At 37.6% G+C, this 22,891-nt stretch overlaps 1 protein-coding gene across 2 annotated transcripts in view; it reads right to left on the reverse strand.

Annotated features, from left to right (window-relative positions):
• Positions 1 to 22,630, reverse strand: part of LOC306866980 (F-actin-monooxygenase mical2b-like) — a 55,123-nt gene extending 32,493 nt beyond the window's left edge. Inside the window, exons 1-13 of one of the 2 annotated variants that reach the window (XM_079412444.1) lie at positions 22,438 to 22,630; positions 14,390 to 14,735; positions 8,899 to 9,106; positions 7,778 to 7,894; positions 6,717 to 6,818; positions 5,596 to 5,751; positions 5,191 to 5,291; positions 4,079 to 4,336; positions 3,496 to 3,611; positions 3,282 to 3,408; positions 3,109 to 3,199; positions 1,096 to 1,243; positions 285 to 484 (exon numbers count right to left, since the gene is read on the reverse strand). In XM_079412444.1, coding sequence (XP_079268570.1) covers positions 285 to 484; positions 1,096 to 1,243; positions 3,109 to 3,199; positions 3,282 to 3,408; positions 3,496 to 3,611; positions 4,079 to 4,336; positions 5,191 to 5,291; positions 5,596 to 5,751; positions 6,717 to 6,818; positions 7,778 to 7,894; positions 8,899 to 9,106; positions 14,390 to 14,653 — 1,888 coding nt within the window. In that variant the 5' untranslated portion in view covers positions 14,654 to 14,735; positions 22,438 to 22,630. The remainder of the gene's footprint in view (positions 1 to 284; positions 485 to 1,095; positions 1,244 to 3,108; positions 3,200 to 3,281; positions 3,409 to 3,495; positions 3,612 to 4,078; positions 4,337 to 5,190; positions 5,292 to 5,595; positions 5,752 to 6,716; positions 6,819 to 7,777; positions 7,895 to 8,898; positions 9,107 to 14,389; positions 14,736 to 22,437) is intronic. The other variant, XM_079412445.1, reaches the window with a different exon arrangement.
• Between the last annotated feature and the right edge of the window lie 261 nt (positions 22,631 to 22,891).

A 22,891-nucleotide genomic window follows, 5' to 3' on the forward strand; every position in this document is an offset into this window, starting at 1 on the left:
CAAATTCAGCATTTAATCTTTATAAGTCTTATGACAAATGTTGCATTTTTGGATGTCCAGGGATGGACAAGCTGCTCAAATGATTAAAAAAAATATTTTTCTTTGAATGGTGGCACTGGAGATCTTCCCACACTCAATTTGGAATAAAATACATTTAATAAGAGTTTTTTTATTTTTATTTATTTATTTAGGCTTCATTTGAAGGCACATAAGTACATTTATGGCATATTTCAGAATTCAGAATTTTTCTAGACTTTTTTTGGGGGAGGGTTTTATTGCGGTACCTGTGACGGATTGAGGTGAATTGCGGAACATCTCGCAAAATTTAGAGAGGTAGAGCACCATAATGAGCTTGTCTGGCCCTCGTTCAGCATTCATTTCCTTTCCTGTGGTGACCGGCTGGATGCCAAACTCCCGCTCTGCCACGTCAAACGCCAACTGGTTGTTTTTAGCGCAATCTGCCTCGTTCAGGGAGTCAAAATCACTGGAGAGATCAAGAGGAAACCACAGAAGTGAGATACATAAGCAGATCAAATGAGAGAAAACAGGGAAAAAACCTTATCAGGTCTGAATGCCATTCCATTGCACTGAGAACCGGTGTTCGCACAATCTGTATCCTTGGTGATGCATAATATTTGTAGAAAACCCTCTCACAGAACGGTGTGATGATTAGACAAGCTGATTTATGATGCATCACAACTCGCTGACACATTTTCTTTCAAATCTAGAAGGAATGGCAAGATTTATGACAGAAAGTGTGAAAATTATGATGTAATTGCCGATGTAAATCATGATGCAATCCTCTTTCTTTTGGTCAATTAAATGCTTCACTTCCCTATTGGTCCCTTTTAATATATTCACCTTATTGAAGTGAACTGAACTACTTTCACTAAGCTGCAGGGGAAGCGAAGTTGAAATATCAAAGCTATTGTTCTTTAGTACAAGCAAACAACTTGTTTTGATGGCTTAGGGAAGGAGGTACCGCCACGTGTGTGAGATCAAAGAGCCACCAAATAATGGAGCATTTGTCAAATCGTATGAGGGTGTGACCATGGGACTGAATGATGGCCAGTTTGTGTGTTATGTCTCGCTCACATGAGGTCCGGCCGCTGGCGGTGAATGAGGGCACACAGAGCCAGGCCGCTCCTCCAGGAGGTCGTAAGGTCGGTCACATCCACTCCCCTGTAACCCTGGGTCTGCTTCTGACACCACAGCAGCAGCCGGCTGGGACGCACCTCTGACTCTGGAATCAATACACACCATCATTAGGAGCTTACAGTGAATCATTTTTAAATGATGAAAATTGTAATCCAATATACATGTATTCATTCAAAATTTTGAATGTTGACAAATTAGACAGCTCTTTATAATACCTGCCAGTGATATACACTACTGTTCAAAAGTTTGAGTCATTAAAATGTATTACCTTAATTCAGCAAAGACACATTAACTTGATTTTTTTTAAGTGACGGTAAACATTTATCATTTAGGACTGCACAAATAATCAAATTTCTAAATCGCGATTAAAATTACAGATGCCACAATTACATAATTGTTCAAAGTGGCAATTAATCGTTAAGTTCACTCATGTTATTCTGCGTGCTTATGGTGTGATTTTGTTTTTTTCCCTACAGGTTCTCAAAGGTTTTTCCATTGTTTTCATTTTAGTTTAACTTTGTAATACCATGCATATTTTTACTTTATTTAAAGAAACCAATCCAATGTATAGTTGACATTTTAGGCTTAATACTATAGAAAAGCAATAAAAGAGTTTCATTTAGATTGTTTTCAGCTTGTTTATTTTCATCTAAAAATATGGCATGTGTTCACTTCAAACAATGGTATAAACATCATTCAATGTAAATTGTGATAATTGTAACACGCACCTCGCAATTTCAAGGGAATAATCGACAATTATGATTTTTGTCAATCATGCAGTCCTATTTATAATGTTACAAAACATTTCTATTTCAAATAAATATTGTTCTTTTAAACTTTCTATTCAAAGAATCCAAAAGAAAGTAGGACAGTTTCCACAAAAATATGAGGCAGCACAACTGTTTTGAAAATATAGATCAATTACAATATTACACCACAACAGAATTTTATTTGAAATTGTAATATTTCACAATATTATTTTTAATCTATCAAATACATGAAGCCTTGGTGAACAGAAGAGACTTCTACCAAAAACTTAAAAAAAGAATTACTGAACACAAACTTTTGAACAACACTGGTTATGCATTATTTAATATGGCTTCTATCTATCCATCCATCCATCCATCCATCCATCTATCTATCTATCTATCTATCTATCTATCTATCGTGCATTTTTTTGAAGTGCACTCTGTAATTTAGAAAATATAAAAGTTTTTATATCTTATTATGGCCAATAAATAAATAAAGCGGACTTGTATTACCCTAAATGGGTGTGTCTGTGTATTATATAGTTGTTTTATAAACCTGGGATTATATAATATATTGGCTCTGTGACAAATTGCTTTTGTAAGTTGCTTTAGTGTCTGCTAAACACACACACACACACACACACACACATATATGAATATAGTGTGAGTGATAAGATTCACTACAAGTCCACACATGCTTTTGTTGACCCTTTCCGTCATGTAACATGACCCTTTTGATTGAGTAGAGGGTGTGGGAATTATTGTTCCTATGAGGCCACATCCAGGTGAGCCAGTATAAAACATATATGGATCTTGTGGTATCACTACATCCTATTTTTCAATTATTGTAAAATTAATCCAAATTAGATTTTAAGAGTTGGGTTGAGTGGAAATATGACACTAATCCTATATTGTAATTATGAAACAAGTTCAATTTTCAATATGAAGTTTTATAAAGAGCTTTTGTGTCAACAGTAGCACAATCAAGGGGAATCATTACCTGATATTGCTCTCTTTTTCCATCAATATTTAGCGAAAATGCAGAAATAAGAAAATTGCAAGCTGTTGCAAACCAAAAGCAGGGATTACTTGAATTTGCATCAATTCTTGTGATTGCAGTCCCTGAAAGGACTGTTTCAACAAAAGAAAATCAGGCAGTCAAATTTGCTGCCATCTCATAAGACACACAATCTGAATCTACCTCGTCTGGAGATGTTTACAGATCTGCGTGTGGGTCCACTGCGCTCCAGAGAACTCAAATCCTGCTCGCCGTTAATGTACAGATGCCGCACCTGAGACAGGAAGTTTAGCATTTAGAGGAGGAAGACGGATGCATATAGATCTATAAATAGTGATAATGTGCATGAGTCTCACCTGATGTGGTCGTACGCAGGTGGAGTTGAGGTTGGGGTAACGTGTGGCTGGGTCTATGGTGTACTGCTCAAAGTTTTTTGAGATGTTTTCTGCAGTCGTCTGAGGCAGCAGCCTGTAGAGGCTTTCCCTATGATAAACAAACAAAGAGGACATTGGGTCAAGACAAACAAATTATTAAAACACGTGTTCATTGGTTGATGGAGTATGTTCGCACCTCTCTGACAGAAGATCAAGGGGCCCTTTGCCCTGAGCCCAACCCTTTATCATCCACACTGTGTCAAAGGCAGCCAGAAACCCTCGAGCACATCCTGTCCCCATGGGCCAGAAAGGCTGGAGACCAATGAGACAGAGAAAACATTTAATGTTTACAGTCTACTCTAAACAAAACACTGTATGGCCAAGTGGCATGTTGAATTAATCAGGAATATTTAAACTTAAAAGTAAACTCTATCTTTTCCTGTGTTTAATTTCAGACATACTGTGGGGTCAAAGTGTCCAAAAAAAACACCAAAAAACCCCCCACAAAATAAATGGATATTTTGGAATGTTCAAACTTGGGAAAAAAAAAGGTTAACATTTAAAATAAACAATTATTTACGTTTTATGCATCTTAAGAGTTACTGTTACTAAGGCAAAAGGAGCATAAAGATATCCTAACAATGTTAATGTTTTACTCTAATTATTATGATAACATACAACACATAATTCAGATACATGTTAATACAATTCGTTTTTTTAATTCTAATTAAATTAGAAAAACTGATCAAATTAAAAATTTAACTATATATGACATCTACCTCCAGCAGACTATCTCCAACCAGCGACACCAGCAGCTGATGGCCGCTCTTTTCCCTCAGCAGCGCGGCGTTCTCTGAGGCGTACATGCAGGTGAAGTCAAACATAGCTACATCTGGCTGGCCGTAGTGGTTGATGGCGTAATCCAAAGAAGGAAGCTGGTAGTTTGTGCCAAAATCTGCAGCCTCACGGGCGTAAGAGAGCAAAGCCTCTTGGTTTACGTTGTCGCTCGCCAACAGCCGTTCAGTCTCAATATAATCCTGGGAAAGGAAAAACCAGAGGAAACAGACTTTTATATGAAAACTATGACCAAAATAAATGAAATATAAAAATATAAAAAAGAAAAAAAATATATATTAATTTAGATTTTAATTTACATTTTTTTGTTTCATTTAATTTTGTTATTTATTATTATTATTTTTTATTTTGGCATTTTTGTTTTATTTTTTATTATTTTATTTATTTATATTTATTTTTTATTTTATAAAAAATTTTATGCAATACATCTAAATACATTTTAAGACCACTGTGATAACTGAGATCAGTTTAAGGTGCACGTGCAGGATGTTAAGCAATCACAAACAATCCTATCAAGACATGTCATAGGGCAAATTTGAATGCAACAAGTATCTTAAAGCTGAGGGGATTGCACAGCAGCATCATTATTATGCTGCAGTGATGAGCCGGGTTTTTACAGTCTCCACTGTGAGTACTGAGGCTGCTGTCCAAGGGCGTGAGAGTTTAAAACTCCAGACAAACTCCAAACACTCAAAGAGCTTCAATCACTCAGCTGCTGTGCTGTAATATCCTGTATCATACTCCATGTCTGATACAGACGCCAGCACAAGGCTTCCTGAAAAAGTTCGCTCTAATGCTTTCAGGGAGTAAAATACTTCGTAATGTCATAGGATGACTAATGTTCACCATAGGACACACAGAAGCTTGTTTTTACCAACTCCAATCCTAACCTTGCTGCTAAAAGAAGTCAAAAATTTAAAATAAAAACTAAAAATTAAATAACACTAAACAGCACGACAACAAATAGGCCTACTAACACGATACATGCTTTACAAATGAATATACAAATCTATAAAATGACTTGATATTTACTCACATTGATGATCACACCCTTGTCCAGCAAGCTCTGTTTCTTTGCAGTCATGACAAAGTAGTGCGTGTTGTCCTTGTAATAAACGATGTTTTCCAAATCAATGCCTGTACAAAAGATAAATGAGGTCCATTAGCATGATTGTGCGAATGTTTTGCTGTTGGTGTTGTGTATGATGAATTAAGCTCTATTATTAACTTTGATGAGGGCATATTCAAAATAGCATCTGCCTCAGAGGATGATTACAATGCAGTTTTGCTCACTTTAAGGAGTGGGACCATTACACACTGATGCTAATAACGTATAAGGATTTGTATTATATGTAATTTGTATTTAAAAAAAATTAAGGAACGTGTCATGGTTTTTAAAGAATGCAGATTTTGTTTCAGTCATGCAGGAGCTTCACCACACCTGTCTCTTCCTTGAGCTCCAAGAAGAACTTCTGATTGAAGATGAAGGCCACACCGCTGATCTCCTCCACTTTGGCTTCAGCTGTTGTGTTGCGATTGACAAAGTTTGCAGTGATGGCGATGGCTAGTTTCCCTCTGAACTCCTTTCTCCTGAAGCCTGGAGTAGAGAGCAACATAATGCTTTGCATTCATAGTTTTCATTTAGTGTTGCTTGCTAACAGAAACATCACTATTATTATTGCTCACGTTAGTTCCAAGTTTAAATTTAAATATTTAAACTTGAAAATTAATTAAAAAAATTTTTTTTACTGATGTGTATAAGATAAGATGCGAGGTGCTTTAAACAGTCAACATTTTTTTTAATCAATAGATAAGGTAATTGCTAAGGCAGCGTATATTTGCAAAAATAAAAGTGCAAGACCTTTCAGGTCACGCTGACCTGTTTTCACAACAACAAATTACACAATACAGTCTTTGCACTTTTCTGTGTGATAAAAGCGACATATCTTCTCTTTTCATGGTAGCACTTATACGCCAAGTGTTTGTTTACTACCACTATCCCACATAAAAACAATGCATGTGTCAAGTCTGGGTGTATTTTACCACAGCATGGCTCAAAGTTTTCTTGTTCTAACTTGAAGAGCTGATTTAAGTCTGATCTAGGATCTGCCTTTCTGCTCGATGTCTGTGAACTCCACTAACTGTGTCAGCAGGAAGCAATGAAAGGAGTCCCACTCCACCCCTGCTGTACTGAGTTAACAAACTTCCTGTCAAACACAAAGAGCTGACCCGTGTTCTCAAGGAATGGGAAACTGAATATAGGACAGAGTTTTTGGAAATTGGAGTCACTGGGGCAATTTTCTTGACTGAGTGAACATGTTAAAATCTTTTAGCAGGTTTATTATGCTTGAGAGAGCCAAATCTTATAAGAGGAAAAGATTCCAGTTCCTTCATTTACGAGAGGATAAGTTAAGATGCACACACAAAACATAATTAATCTCAAATGATTTATGGAAACAGAAAAACGCCTCCATTTCAAACCCAAGCCATTTAGAAACTATGTAGGGTGAAATAGAAAATGTTATATTTAGTTTTATAGAAACTGGGTAAATATTTGCTTACCATCAAGAGTGCTTCTCCTTCCATCTGCTCCAATGATCACATCAAACTCATAGTCTGAGACGGGGTGATCGGCCGGCCGGACCGCCGCCCTCCATCCAGGCCCTGGAATACAGACACCTGGTCAAAAAGGCTCAAAGGAAAACAAAATAACTTGGCCTTTCTTTTGTTTACTGCAGCTTTAAAAGTACAGCCAGCTCAGTGTGTGAAGCCACCAGGGAAAAAAAGCTTACTTGTATCTGGAAACACAACCTTCATGTTCCATCCATGTGTGACGCCTGTATAATTTGACGCAAGGCCAACGATGCTCTTTTGACCAGCAATGCATAGCAGGAGAGGCGCTATAGACCCTAATGACCCCTGACTTTATATATAGTACAGAACCGAGGGTTTATCATTTGCACAATGCAGACTGGTGAGTGCCATTGACGTGGAGGAACGACACAAACCTTCTCGGTATCAGTCGTATGTGCGCGTCAAGGGTACATAGTGGGAAGGTGTCAGTTTTCATGGTCTGGTTTAGCCCTGCTTTTGCTTCAATAAATCCATTAGGATCTTGAAGTAGGAAGTTACAACAATCCCTGGGTAAATTGACATTGAACCAATGTTAGGCCCATTGTAGGTGTTAAAATTACACTTTTAAAAAGAAAATAAGCATTCCCTAACCTGCTTTGTTAAATAGGCTACAAGAAATATAGCCCAGAGCGTAAACAGAGTAGATCAATTTGAAAACCGGTTTACAGCTTCTTTCTGTCTGTGATCTCATTCCTAAACACACTGTCCTGGGTGTGTGTGGGGATATGTGTGTAGGGCGACTGGCAAAAGGGTGTGTAAATCTGCCAAGAAATGACATAAGATGAAAGGTAATGATTACCTTTCCAGGCCACATGTGGTGTAAAGAAAACAGGTTACGGGCTGTCTTGGACATATTTATAGTTATTTTATGGCTGTGTGGGATTATATGATGATGATGCCTGGATGATCCACGTGTCTCAGGTCTGTCAGGGTGTATTGTGGACAGTAAATATAGTCCTCAAAGCTAGATGTCATGATTTGCCAATTACCATCAGTGCCTTGGTCCTCAGGCGGCTCGAGAAGCTTGGCAAACTCCACGTTGACGTGCACCTCAACCCCAAAAATGAGAGAAATCTTTAACAGCATGAGTTGCAGCTGACGAATACCTGAAAATAGGAGAAAGTTACCATCAGCTCCACTAGGAAGGAAACACATTTATACTGTTCATTTGGCAATTACTATTACTGAGGATGTGCTGGTGTTGGAGACAAGGCCATTACAATAATGGTGATATTGTGTTTGTGAGGCTGAATCAAATGTGATGAGATTATAAAACATAGAAAAAATAAAATAAATGAAAAAATAAAAAATAATTAAAATACACTTAAAATAAAAGCACAAAAAACAAACTACAGACTGAAGAAAAAAAAGCACAGAACAAAAAACAAAAGCACAGAGTATAACAAAAAACAAAAAACACAGAACAAAAAAAAAGCATGAATAAATAAAAAAACATCTCTCTGTTGTGCTGACTTAATGGCTAAAAAAAAAAAAAATGCACAAAACAAAAACACAGAATATAATACAGTAAAACAAAACGGAACAAAAAAGCACGAATAAAAGGCACAAAATAAATAAATGCATAAATATTAAATTTCTGTTGTGCTTTCTTAATAGCTGCTTGCAAAATCATACAGCGTGACCAATGCTGATTCATAAACAACTGACTCTCAAAGTCACAAGTTATCAGTTCAAAATTTTAAGCATGTATGCATATACACATTGTGCAGAATGAACTTAAACTCCCAGACAGCATCCAGTATTTTTAAAGGGATAAGCATGGAAAAATACATTTGCATAATCCCAGCTACTCTAAATGTTTTACATCTCTTTTGGTTGGGTTGGACTGGCCATATCTCAGGGACCATAAAGAGGAACATATCAGACTTACAATAGGTTCAGTTGGCAGAGCATGAAAGAAAAAGAACAGTGTGTCTAAAAAATTTTTCTATCAAGCTCATAAGCAAATTCCTGCATGTGATTGTAACATCTGATGAAACCATATCTTGTTTTCCTATTATGGTATCTCTTGATGACTAGAAGGGATATCAGCGAAGAGTATCTAACAACATTTTGGTTTCTGGTTAGAATGAAAACAGATTTGACCTACTGATGTGGTCTATAGATCCAGCACAGAACTTTCCATAGAACTTCTTGGCTCCAAGGTCTCTGAGGTCTTGGATGGTGTAAGGCCAAAGGTGCAGGACATTATTCCTGGAGAAGGTGTCTCTTTTCTCAATCACCACCACCTTGGCACCAAGCAAAGCCAGCTCTATGGCAGTCCGAAAGCCGCAGGGACCGCCACCAATGATGAGACACTGTGGAAACAAACAAGTTTGGCTGCATTATTTAAAGGACTTATTTGAATAACACTGTTGGGCACTTTTTGGAGAGCGTCTACAAGTGGAAGCAAAGACTCACTCCAAACAGGTCAACTTCCTGACTAATCAAAACCAATTTTTGCATGCCCATTCTTCTGGCACAATCAAATGGTATGATTTTACCTCCCCACTTGTCACTTTAAACCCAATCCAAGCAAGTTCAAACAAGCCACAGGACTGGGTAACGTCTCTGTCTCTCTCAACAAAGCAGCGATTATGACTATAGATTCTGAGAAAAACATGGCAAGTGTTACGGTTTACTTGACTTAATATGGTGTACAAACTCACATATCCATAAAAGGCGGTTTCAAAAGGGGTCATAAATTAGCAAAAACACTTTAATCACACTTTTATTACCGGTCATTAGATGGCAAGGGCATGTAACAATAAGGAGAGAAGGAAATATTGAACAAAATAAATTGCTGCACAAACCCGGTCGTGTTTATATGGAAAGACAATTTCAAAGTTTCAGCTTGGGGAAATGTAATAGTTTGACCATTTATGTCCACATACGGCAATCATTTTCACATTAGAGGTGTTTGAACAAGGTGCATTTATAAAATGAACTCTTTAAGTTTAAATATGCAATTCATATATTTAAAGGGATAGTTCACCCAAAAATTCTGTCATTGATTACTCACCCTCATGTTGTTCCAAACCCATAAGACCTTCGTTCATCTTCAGAACACAAATAGAGATATTTTTGATTAAATCTGAGATCTTTCTGACCCTGCATACACAGTAACGCAACTACCACGTTCAAGGCCCAGATCTGACAGACAAAGAAGAGAAGAAATTGTTAAATAAAGTCGTTATATTCGTTTTCTTTTTGCACAAAAAGTATTCTCGTAGCTTCATAACATTAAGGCTGAACCACTGATGTCACATGGACTATTTTAACAATGTCCTTACTACCTTTTTGGGCCTTGAAAGAGGTAGTTGCGTTGGGTCAGGGTCAGGGTCAGACAGCTCTTGCATTTCATGAAAACTTAATTTGTGTTCTGAAGATGAACAAAGGTCTTACGGGTTTGGAAAGACATAAGGGTGAGTAGTAATTAATGACAGAATTTTCATTTGTGGGTGAACCATTCCTTTAAGAGGAATAAAGGCTTTTACAGGAACCGCAATTTCTGCCATTATTCTTTATCTTAGTGTTTGACTGATGATCCCAACTTCCTGTAAGATGAGTCCATGTGTCTACGCTTCCTGTTCCAGACATGATCCCGCTTACTCTCAGCTTCAGAAACCACTGTGGGCTTCTGTCTCTTTTACATTACTACTTTTGAAGAAATCCAAAAAGGCGTTTCTGTGCCAGAGCAATGCAAACAGCAGCTGACCTGCATTCAGAAGCCAAGCTTGAGGATTAATCTTACTGTCTTTCAAGAATGGAAGACAACCGGCATAGAACTATTTGAAAATGGGGCACGTCTGGAAAGCACAGTAATAACTCCGATTATCAACAACAAACTGGATTTAAGTTGCTATTTATTGTAAATCTTGCCCTCCGCATCAATTTAAAACACAAAAAAAACATGCTAATGATGTCTTGATATTGTGACATCAAGACAAGACCAAACATCATTGACAGCTGTGCACAATGTAAATGACACAAGTTATATGAACCTTCTGATGCTTTTTTTTTTTTTTTGTCTATTTGGAATTTGAGAGCCCAAGTTCATTTATTCATTCATTCAGAGTGTCCATTTTTGGGTGAACTATTCCTTTAATACTGTTGTTGTGAAATAAGTCAACAAATATTTTAGAGATAAACCTTAAGCGCACAATGCAAACCTATGCAAACAAACTACGACTTGCTCCACAACAAAAATAACAGCAATAATCGTAGCATAGGCCGAGATAAAACACTCGAAATAAATATCTAAAGCCCCAGAGATTAGGCATTTAATCCTTTTAAACGGACACTTAACTGCAAAACAAATATTCCTTAAAGTTTCCAATTATTTCAACATCTTATCGAGCTCAAATGAGGTCAATAAGTCAAGTGACCTGAGACTGACTCTTCCATTGACTGTTCACAAACACCTACACAATAACACAGTGGTCTAGTTAATGCATAGCAGATTTTGAAGAAGGAGCTTTTATTGCCAAGTATGCTTACGCATACAAGGAATTAGTTTTAGTGTCATAAGCTTCCAGTTCACAGAGACAACAACGACACAGACAAAAATAAGATGAGAAAAAAAAATACATGTAAACAGAAATAAACTAAAAATTTAAAAAGAAAAGAATAATTGAAACAAATGATTGTATATACATTTGTCCAATAGATGACAGAATGGGATAGAATAAAAGGAGATACAGGGATGTACAAGGATGGAAGTGGTAGCAAATAAATATAAGGCATATTGTTATTGCATAATGGGGACGGGGGGCATTTAACTGTTCATAAATTGGATTGCCTGGGGGAAGAAACTGTTCTTGTGCCTGGCTGTCCTGGTAATTGTGGCTCTGTAACGCCGGCCAGATGGCAAAAGTTCAAAAAGGGGATGACTTGGATGTGAGGGATCCAGAGTGATTTTCTGAGCCCTTTTCCTCACTCTGGATGTATACAGTTCTTGGAGGGTGGGCAGGGGGGCACTGATAATCCGTTCAGCAGTCCGAACCGTTCTCTGTAGTCTTCTGATCCCTGATTTTGTAGCTGAGCCAAACCAGACAGATATTGATGTGCACAGGACAGACTCAATGACGGCGGAGTAGAATTGTTTCAGCAGCTCCTGTGCCAGGTTAAACTTCCTGAGCTGGCGAAGGAAGTACAACCTTTGTTGGGCTTTTTTTTTTTTTTTTTACAATGGAGTTGATGTGAGTGTCCCAATTCAAGTCCTGAGAGATGATAGATCCCAGGAACTTGAATGTCTCCACTGCAGTCACAGTGATCCGCTATCATCTCCACTGTTTTTAGAGTGTTGAGCTCAAGGTTGTTTAGACTGCACCAGACAGCCAGCTCTTTAACCTCGAGTCTGCCTACAGACAGGTCACCGTCCTGGATGAGGTCGATGAGTGTGGTTTCGTCTGCAAACTTCAGGAGCTTGACAGAGGTGTCTTTAGAAGTGCAGTCGTTGGTGTACAGAGAGAAGAGCAGTAGGGAGATAACACAGCCCTGCGGGGCACCAGTGTTGGTGGAGCGGCTGTTTGACATGAATTTCCCCAGTCTCACTAGTTGCTGCCTATCTGTCAGAAAGCTGGTGATCCACTGACAGATAGAGCTAGGGACAGAGAGCTGGGTTAGTTCGGTCTGGAGGATTGTAGGGATGATGGTGTTGAAGGCCAAACTAAAGTCCACAAACAGGATCCTCACAAGTCCCTGATATCAGTAACTGATATATGAAGATATATGAAGTCTCTGTGAGCTCGTCCAGATTGGTGACAGCAGCTTCAAAAACACTCCAATCAGATCAGTAAGGTCGAGACAGGCTTGTAAAACCTGCTCTGTCTCGTTGGTCCATCTCTTTACAGTCCTAACTACAGGTTTAGAAGATTTAAGTTTTTGCCTGTAGGTTGGTATAAGATGAACCAGGCAGTGATCAGAGAGCCCCAAAGCTGCCTGTGGAACAGAGTGATATGCATTCTTTATTGCTGTGTAACAGTGATCCAATATATTACTTTCTCTGGTGGGACATGTAACATGCTGTCTGTATTTTGGCAGTTCACGTGAGAGATTTGCTTGGTTAAAGTCCCCAAGAATGATTAAAACAGAGTCTGGGTGTTGTTGTTCTGTGCCTGTGATCAGATCAGCAAGTTTCTATAGAGCTGAGTTCACATGCGCTTGCGGTGGATTGTAAATACTCACGAGGATGAACGAGCAAATCTCCCACTTTGAATAGAAAGGCCTACAGTTGATGAAAAGCATTTCTAGATCTGAACAGCACATCTTCTTTAACACTGTTACATCTGTACACCACCTTTCATTGATGTAAAAGCACGTCCCGCCGCCGCGCGATTTCTGCATCGCAATCTGCTCTGATCAGCTGGAAATTAGGCAGATGTAACGCGCTGTCTGGAATGGTGTCGTTCAGCCATGTTTCTGTGAAACACAGAGCAGCAGTGTTTGAAAAATCCTTATTTTTCGGGAGAGCAGAAGGAGTTCGTCCGTTTTGTTGTTCGTCCAGATGGGTGCTAGGCAACGGCATTCGAAATCCGCACTGTCTGAGCTTCACGAGCACGCCAACTCGCTTCCCCCATCTGAGCGTCCTGTGTTTGATCAGCGCCGCCGCTGCGCCGACCACTATGTCCAGCAAAACATCAGTGCAAACTGGTTTTGTGGTGTGTTCTGCCGAATGGTCAGCAGTTCCTCCCTGTCAAAACTGATCATGTTTGACAAACAAAAAAACAGGAAAAACTAACAAAATCACCAAAACAACTAGATAGCGAAGCACTATGGCTGCCATGAGCGGCGCCATCTTGACTGGGAAAGTCAACCTGAGTGTAACAACTTGAGAGTAACCCTGAGCTTAGAGGTAAACAAAGACGACTTATTTTCCCAAGCTAACACAATAATACACTTGCTAGCATGCAGCCTCCACAAAAAGTAAGCCCAGATTAGCATGGTTTGGCACTCCAACATTGAGATCATGCCATTCTCATGAGTTAAAGCAACATTACAGAATCACTCTGATGAGGAAAATCATTTGTATGGGATTTCAGTGGCGTATTTTCCAGTCAAGCCATTGCTAAAGCTAACATGATTCGGATCTCTTAAACGCAAGCATTTTAGGCCATCTGTAGAGGTAAAATCTATTCTAAATGAGCTCTGTATCTACAAAAACCCTGACTCATGACCTTGTGACCTTTGACCCTTCAGTCCAACGGTCGCCTGCAGTGGAAAAATGGCTAAAACTAAATGATGCTGATCCTCATTTCCTGTTCTGTTTTATAAATAGAAAGAACACAAGATGCAGTGCCAAAACAGCCATCTCAACAGTGAACTCCATTTTTATCAGGAAAAAGTGATTTGACTAACAAATATGGATATGAAAATGAATTGTTGTTGGTGGTATTTAAATTCTCTTTAGTTATGCAGCAAAGTGACATTTTTAGCCAAAGAATCCCAAAAATGTACAACTAACAAGTTTGTCATCTTATGCAACATAAGACCATCAATTAAAATCTTCAAGCGAGCTTTCAAAGCACCTTTATTTAAGGATTTGTTTCCTCTAAGTAGTGTCAGATTTCTAGTACAGGTCTAGAGCTCTATAGACTTACTCTGGTGTCCACACAGGCTTTGCCCTTACTGTACTCCTTGTGGCTTGCTCTCTTGTCCAGTTTCCCCCAGAGGCCTTTGGCCTTCCAGAAGGTGACGGCAGCTTTCAGACTGCTGTAGAAGCCTCTGTGGTCAGAGGGGTTCAGCTCCAGCTGCCTGCAGAGGACGCTGAAGGCCTGCAGGGTGCCTTTACAGGTAGTGGCCTGCACAAAGTTCTCAAACAGCTGGCCGGCCTGAGACGTACGCTCGTCCTCCGTCTCCCCCATCCTTCCTCTTTAACTCACTCTTTCCCTCTGTGGACAGGGGATTCAGTCAGGGGTTGGTTGGTACTGGCATTCCTTTTGAAGACTGGGGAAAGAAAAGGAAGAGAGAGCTTTATTTGTTTCTACACAGGGATCAAAGTGCTATACATTCTATTATCTGCAATAAAAAAAAAAAAAACATCCTATATATATATATATATATATATATATATATATATATATATATATATATATATATATATATATATATATATATATATATATATATATATATATATATATATATATATATATATATGGGTATACAGTGCGGTGAAATGACTAAAAATGGTAGGCAGTTCACATTGCATAAATTCATTTATTGCTTTAGGGCTCTGATTGCAGCCCGTCAATGCTGTTTGTATATAAAGGTCAATTATATCAATAAAACTGCACTGTCCTTATAAGAATTAGGAATACACACATCTACATAATTTCATAAAAAGCAGGGGGCAAATAACTGGGAATAATTTGTGAAAATTGAAATAAAAAAACAAAAACATTACATTCACTAAATAATTTGGTATAATGCATAAAACTAAATATAAAATAGTACTAAATAATAAAATAAAAAGTAAAAAAAAAAAATACATAAAAGTAAACCAAAAAAAAAACAAAAAAAAAAAAAAAAAACTTAAAAGTAAATTTTTTCCTGATAATTTTATTTGCTTTGTCAATGACAATTGCAAGCAATTATTTAATTTGATTGTTGCTTATATATAACAATAAGCAACAATAAAATTAAATAATATATAAGCAACAATAAAATTAAGGGAATATCATATTTTGAATAAAATAAAATAAATATAAATATAAAATTATAAACAAAATATTCTAAAATAATTTAAAAAATATATTTACAAAAAAATAAAATAAAATAAACGTCAACAGCTGGACAAAGTCAACCATCCGTACAAATACCTAATAGCAATGTACATGTCAATGTGGACCAACAGACAATGCCTTGGTAAAACATACTGTCCTGAAGTACTGCTGGTAAATTAAATGAAAATGCTCTAGATTTTTAGTTGAGTGACACAAAAATACTTGGCATGTGCTGTAAAATAGGCCAGAACAGAAGAGTCGAGTGCTTGATAGGATTAATGCATGCAGAGCAAATGGAACAGAACAAAGGAATGTTTAACGAGAATCAGGACACCAAGATTGGCCCAGACAACCTGTGAGCCAGAAAATATTTTCATACACAAAGAGCTGCCAGCACATTCTTTGAAGATTTCTCAGAAGAAGTGTAAATAGGTTTGGAAAAAAAAATCATGCATTTTGTTGAGGAACTCAATTTGTCTTCCAGTTGCGAAAGAAGGGTTGATTTGGGAGTGAAACCAGAGCACAGTGATATGTGAATGAATCGAGTCGGAGGTCATCTGAACCATGTGAGCAGACTTGAAAAGCCCAATAGCAGTCCTGCATCTTTCTCTCCATTAACACTCCTGAGGGTCACTTGAGTCTCAACAGCCTAATCAAATCTGGCAGCTGGCAAGACCTTCTCATTTATCTGCAGGGTGGCATTAGCTGTTCTCTCCTGATTCATTTGTGCAGCCACGTCCACTGTTTGTTACCATTTTCACTGGTCCTCTACCATCAAAAACACACATAAAAATACAGCATGACCCAAATTCCTAGTCCATTCTCCAAGCATCAACAAGAGCAGTGAGTTTTTACATGTCACCAATGGTCATTGCAGCGAGTGCAGTTTGGGAAAGTTCCCACTGCTAAATTTAACCATGCTAAAAAGGCAGTAGGGGATATTTCTTGAAGCACGACGTGCCAGGAAAGTTGTCCTGGCAGAAAATCATAAGAAAAACAACAAGACGGGCCTAATTTAGAAGCTGCAAATCATATTGTGTCCCTAGTAACAGACACTCGACAGATGGCACAACTGCAAGCAAGGGAATTCAAGTTAACACCCTTTGCCATTGCCTTCCAAGATATTTTTCAACAGGATCATGCACAATTGCCCATCCTGTCTAATATCATTAATAGTCATTGAAGACTAGCATATGCTAATGTCACAGTGATCGCCAAGCAAATTGACTCTGTCAGCTCAGACCTGCAGTCTTTCAGCATAAGGACTTTTTGCAGGAGCTTCAGGTTGAGAAACCATCAAAGGGTTCAAACCCAATCCCAGTGGATTCAGCAGAATTCCTAAGAGTCAACATTCTTACAACACTAATATTATTCCTATGATCTACAGGAGCACACAAACGGGAACTGACCTTCTCTATTACAGTATGTCCACCAAGGCTGCATTTATTTGATAAAACACAATAAAAACACCATTGTAAAATATTACTACAATTCAAAATAACTTTTCTATTTGACTATTTTGAAACGTAAATTTATTTCTGTGATGCAAAGCTAAATTCAGCATAATTACTCCAGTCTTCAGTGTCACATGATCCTTCAGAAATCATTCTAATATGCTGATTTGCTGTTCAAGAAACATTTCTTATTTTATTCAGTGTTGAAAACAAGTAGTTTACTGCCTGGAGTAAGAGACTATTACAGTACAGGCAAACAAAAGTAACCAGAGAGCAATGCTGCTGCCTTGGAGAGTTTGGTTACACTGGTTGAGGTAATGTTAGTAATTGTTAGCCAGCTGACCTACAAGAAACAAACATAATGTGTAGCTGATGCCATCAACTGTAGTGAAGCAATATAGGACCAGGGAAAGTTTTTTTTGGACACATACAATAGATTTGGTTTGGTGGTAATGGCAAAACACAACAGTTGAAATTAGGGCTTCATAATATATTGGTAACAGGAGCAATTATCTGCTAATAATACAGATTATATTTATTGGCATTTATTTATTGGTATTTTTAAAAACAGTAATGGTGCTTCTCTACTTGAAAAAGACGTTTGACAATTTAAAGTGTCACTGGTATTCCTGCACAAGAGGTATGAAAGAAAAACCCTGTGTGAAAATAATTTTTGGCATGCTTGCATACTTCAAGAACACCTGTAAAATAAAGCAAATCAAAAAGGAGTCTGAAATGGTATTTCCTTACAGGGAAACTCCCAATGACATTTTCCAACACAGTCAAAAGTGCATAAAAAGTATTATTTTCCTATTTGTCAGAAATAAAGCTTCATAAAAAAATTGCTGTGTGATTTTTTGCACAGTAGTTCCAGAGGCAGGATATCTGATATTGTATGAGGTCCAAGTACTTCCTGTTTGTGAACTCTTTACTGCTTTGTGGTGGACAAAGAATTCAAAGCAACACCTCTGGATCATATAAATGCTAAAATGTTAACATTTTTTAGGATTTCAAAATATAGCTCTTAACTAAAATATAGCTCTTAAGAAGTAATTATCATAGCAAACAATCTAGAAAGAAAAAATATGCAAAGAGACAAAATCAGCTATTTTGGGATCATGGTTCCTGAGAATTATATTTTTTCCAACAAATTCTGCAAGCTGCAAAACGGCACAATTTATACGTTAGGGCATAATGAAGGAGAAGGTGTAAGTCAAACCCATAATGAGTTCTCTAGAGTAATGCGTTTAGTAGAGATTTGCTCGAGTGACAGCGAACAGGGCAACGCCCATGTGTAACCAGGAATCCCTAAAGTCATCAAAATCAACGGCAGGCCGAATATTCCCACTAGATATATAACTGCTATACACTGTGTGTTGTTGTGCAAAACAAAGATGCATTGTAAGGCGTTTACATTGAGATTTTCAAAGGAAAACTGATGTATGAATAAAGTCTGAATACTCTGTAGGGTAGGAAATATGCTATAATGACACAATAGGCCATGATGCATTTTGAAATTTGAGAGAAAATGATCCATCAACTAAAAGCAGCTTGTTGCACTTTACTAAATCTGGCTGTACAGCAGTATTAAATGAAAGCCCAATTCTGCCTGAAAAAAAAATTAAAAGGTAATTGACTCATCACTATTTTAGATCTCACAATTACTGTACGACTTTCTCACAATTCGTACAATTGCGATTCAGTTTGCGTTATTGCCATTTCTCATGACTGCAACTTTCACACAATTGATCACAACTGATTGCGCAACATTACATCACACAATTCCAACTGCGTTTCTCACAACTGTTTCTTGTAATTGCGAATCTATTTCTCATAATTGCGACTTCGTTAGCGGCTTTTCTTGTAATTGCGACTTTCAATTGCTACTTTTACATTGTATTTTTGACTTGGGTGATAATCCCTCAATGTGACTTTTTATATGGCTTTATATTTCTTTTAAAATTTTCTACAATTAATGCCCGTTCACACCAAGAATGATCTATAAAAGATAACTATAAAGTTGTATCATTCTAATTCTCATGGAATAGGAAAGTCCACACCTCAACTATAATGAAAACAACAGAGGAATTGTTTGAATTGTTAGAATCACTTTCAAAATTATTTTTTCCATCTGATGAATGATAAAAACACTGACAGTCAATCAGAATCCTGCTTTAAACATGACAAAACTGCAGCGCAATGTGCTTAGAATAAACAAAATGGTTATCGTTCTTGATGTGAACAGGCTTTTACCCATTTTATTTTTCACTCTGAGGCAGACATGGGCACCCATATAACATGGAGGAACATTCTGGTGGTTCCTGCTCAGAATAGACAGCTCTCAAGTTTCAAGTTTTACCATGGTGTGATTCTATAGTCCTACAGCAATGTACAGAAGGTTCAAAGCCTCAGCAGTAGGCTAATGAAGTCCTGGGGTAAAGAAGTTGAGTTTGCTTAAACTTCTAAAACAGAATCATCTTTCCATTCTTCTGAGATTCTGTCAGATACGGTACCCTGCAGACATCAAGATTTGGGGCAGCATCTTTAACTGATCCTGTTGTGTGGATGATGTGATCCTTACGATAACAAACTTTCCACTTCCTCTAACGTTCTCTAACCTACTGGGAACAGAAGGAAGGATTATAAAGGAAACATGAAAGAGGAAGTTAAAGACTTTAAATGTGATGCCGCTCCAGACAAGCAGGTCAAATATCAACACACCCAAATGGTTTCAACTCAAAAAGGTTTGTTTATTACTCTGGATTAAAGTGTTTCCGTTACACTACAACAGGACGGCCAACTGTAAACCATGTATTCGCTAGAATGAAGAGATTTAGGTCAACTCTTTGGTCTCATACACTGCCATTGTACAAATGGAAAACTCTTAGCAAGCTTTACAACCACATGCAAAACTACATATCTGTGGTTAATTAAAATAACGGAGCCAGTCAACTGGGTATTAATATAAACCGTTCAACACTTTTAGTATCAATCCTCTCAAGATATCAAATGACACCATGAAGCAACTCTATAAATAAAGCTGTCCAGATGCTTTTCCCAGATGGGTCGTGAAAAACTACAAACCCCTATGAGAAACATTATTGCTTCCACATGAACCAGCTGGAGTCTGATCAACCAGCCGGTAGGGTTGCTTTAGCGTGAACAGCCCTTCCTTCACCTTAAGCGAATCAGTGTTGCAAATTGGAGGGAATGTGAAACAGAATCCAACAAAACAATGCATGCAATTCCATAAAAAAGCTTGTATTTTTCTGAGCGTGTCATATCGTGATATACTACCCACAAGAAACGTATGAGAGGATCACGGCAGTACAAAAGGAATGGACTGGTTGTGTTATTTTGAGAGATGGACTCCGCAGTGCAGCAGATAAACTTTCAGCATTCACATCTGTGGATAATTGGAGTCAAGCCATTTTTAACTGAACTTCCACTGAGAGTCATATTTTAAAAATCACAAAATACTGGGAATAACCTAAAAGGCTCAGAAAAGCCCCGACAGCATTGTGTTGGCCCTTTTGTTTGTCATTTCCTTGGTCCACCTCATGAACTTCTGTGCAGCTTCATATTTCACTGTTGCTACTTTATATCTCACAATAGTGACTTTATTAATGATATCTGTAACTTTCTCACAATTGCGACTTCACTTCTGACAACTGCAACTTTATTTTTCACAGTTGTGACTTTATAGCTCACAATTCTATTTCTCACATTTTTTTTATTTCTCAGATTTGCTTTATCTTTCAAAATTTACAACTTTCTCACAATTGCAATTTACTTTTCGTAAAATTGCGACTTTATTCCTAATTACCGTAACTATTGTCATCATTTGTAAGTCGCTTTGGATAAAAGCATCTGCTAAATGACTAAATGTAAATGTACATCTCTTAATTGCAACTTTTTCTCAAAATTGTGACTTGATCATAACAATAACTTTATCTCGCAAGTGCAACTCTCTCACAACTGCAAATTTATTTCTGACAATTGTGACTTAATTTCTCATATTTGCTTCATTTCTCACGATTGCGACTCAGTTTGCAACTTTTTTCACAATTGTGACTATTTCTCAAAATTGGGTTTATTGCTCAATGCACATATTCCCCCCCCCCCCCCCCCCCCACATTCTTTTATTACTTTCTATTTTTTAAACTTTCAAATTTGATTCATTTCTCAATTTCTCATATTTATTTTCTCATTTCCCACATTTGCATCTTCATTTCTCACAATTGCACTGCACATCTTTCCTCAGCCTTTGGTGAAGCTGTGGTCAATTCATCAGAAAAAACATTTTAAAGAGCAACGCCATAGTTCTAGTGTATTTCTGTCTTTCTCTGCGCTCAGAATGGCCCTTATAAGTCAATGGCATATTCCAGGAAGAGCAGATTGTGTAACACTATCATTTTGACCTATAGACAACATATTCAAACGCTCTCATAAATAACCACATAATCTTCAACAGAGACTACACAGATCAAAAAACGCAAACACCTTATGGTGCATTTCACACATTACATTAGGAAAGCCCATATAAAAACAAGAGGGTGTTCAACTTCAGTAGCACTGCTGGAAATTTAGGATATAGACACACGTATTACAAAATAAGAACAAATACTTATCTGTGCAAGTCACTACACGTTTATTACAAAATAAAATGAGAAGAAACACCTGCAAGAAAATGATTAATCAACTGAGACGCATTGGATTCCAGTCTCAGCCTGATGATCTCCATGTCTGAGAAATTCACATTAACAATGAGTAATCCAGGACAACAGGGATTATTATATCACTCCAGTCTGACCACAACTATTCATGTTACATAACACAGAAGTCAGGACTTTCATAAGAAACACCATCACCATTGGAAAATGCTTAATGTTCAAAACATCTTACTCAGCATCGTCACACCGGTCAACTTTTTACCTGAGAACAGCCTTAATAAGGGACCAAAACTGGTCTCTTAGAGACTTTCCAGGAAAATCTATTCAGTAACTGTGTTTTGGAGCAGGTTGTTACATAGTAGACCATGTTGGACCAGCAACACAGCTTTAAGGCTATCCTTCAGATAGATTTTCCCAAAACTGAATGTTGTCAGTTTAGCCAATGACTATATCAGATATAGTCAAACATCATGCTTTAGTGCTGTATTGCCATTATCTAAGAGATAAACTACAAACCAAACCCAAACAGCTGACGAGCACTCCAAAGGCTGCAGTAAATTATTTACACCACTTTTGAAACTAACCTGACTAAGATGTAATCAAACACCCGATTGGAAATCCAATACAAACTTGCCATAATTTAATGCATTACCGTAACATAAATATCGATGTTTTCATATTTATGGCAACAGTGTATTCTGTCAACGCAGCGCGTGCCCAATATAGCGCGTCACTTTAAGTTTCACAGCAGCTCGTGCACTGACACGCGCTCAAATGAAGTGATCAGCAAACTTACTTTTTCCGCTGGAATGTGACTTTTGGCTTCAGCGACAGCTGCAGAATCTGTTTGACAGCGGTCGATATTATCCTTATAGCGTGTCTGAGCTCTAACTTATATCACACACAGAGAAATGTTTGTATTTTATGACTCCATCAACTCAGCTGTTGATATCAGTCGCGCTCGCGATTCTCTGGCTCTTTATGCGCTTAATAATTAGAGGCGGCGCTTCCCGTGACGCCCAATGGGAAGTTCAGATATACCGGTACTTGGAAGGCGAATCCCACTGTCTTCTGTATTTTAAATTTTTTTTAAATTTCAAGCAAAAAATTTGAAAAATTGTTTCAAAAAACAATTTTGTGTTGTGAAATATGTTATGGGGGTGCATATGTCCATCCAAACGAATTATATCTGCAAAACGGTGTTTCATCAGTAGTTTCGGACAAGTCTAGGCTAAATATTCAACGTGCAT

Source organism: Barbus barbus, assembly GCF_936440315.1.
Source record: "Barbus barbus genome assembly, chromosome: 48".
Lineage (NCBI taxonomy): Eukaryota > Metazoa > Chordata > Actinopteri > Cypriniformes > Cyprinidae > Barbus > Barbus barbus.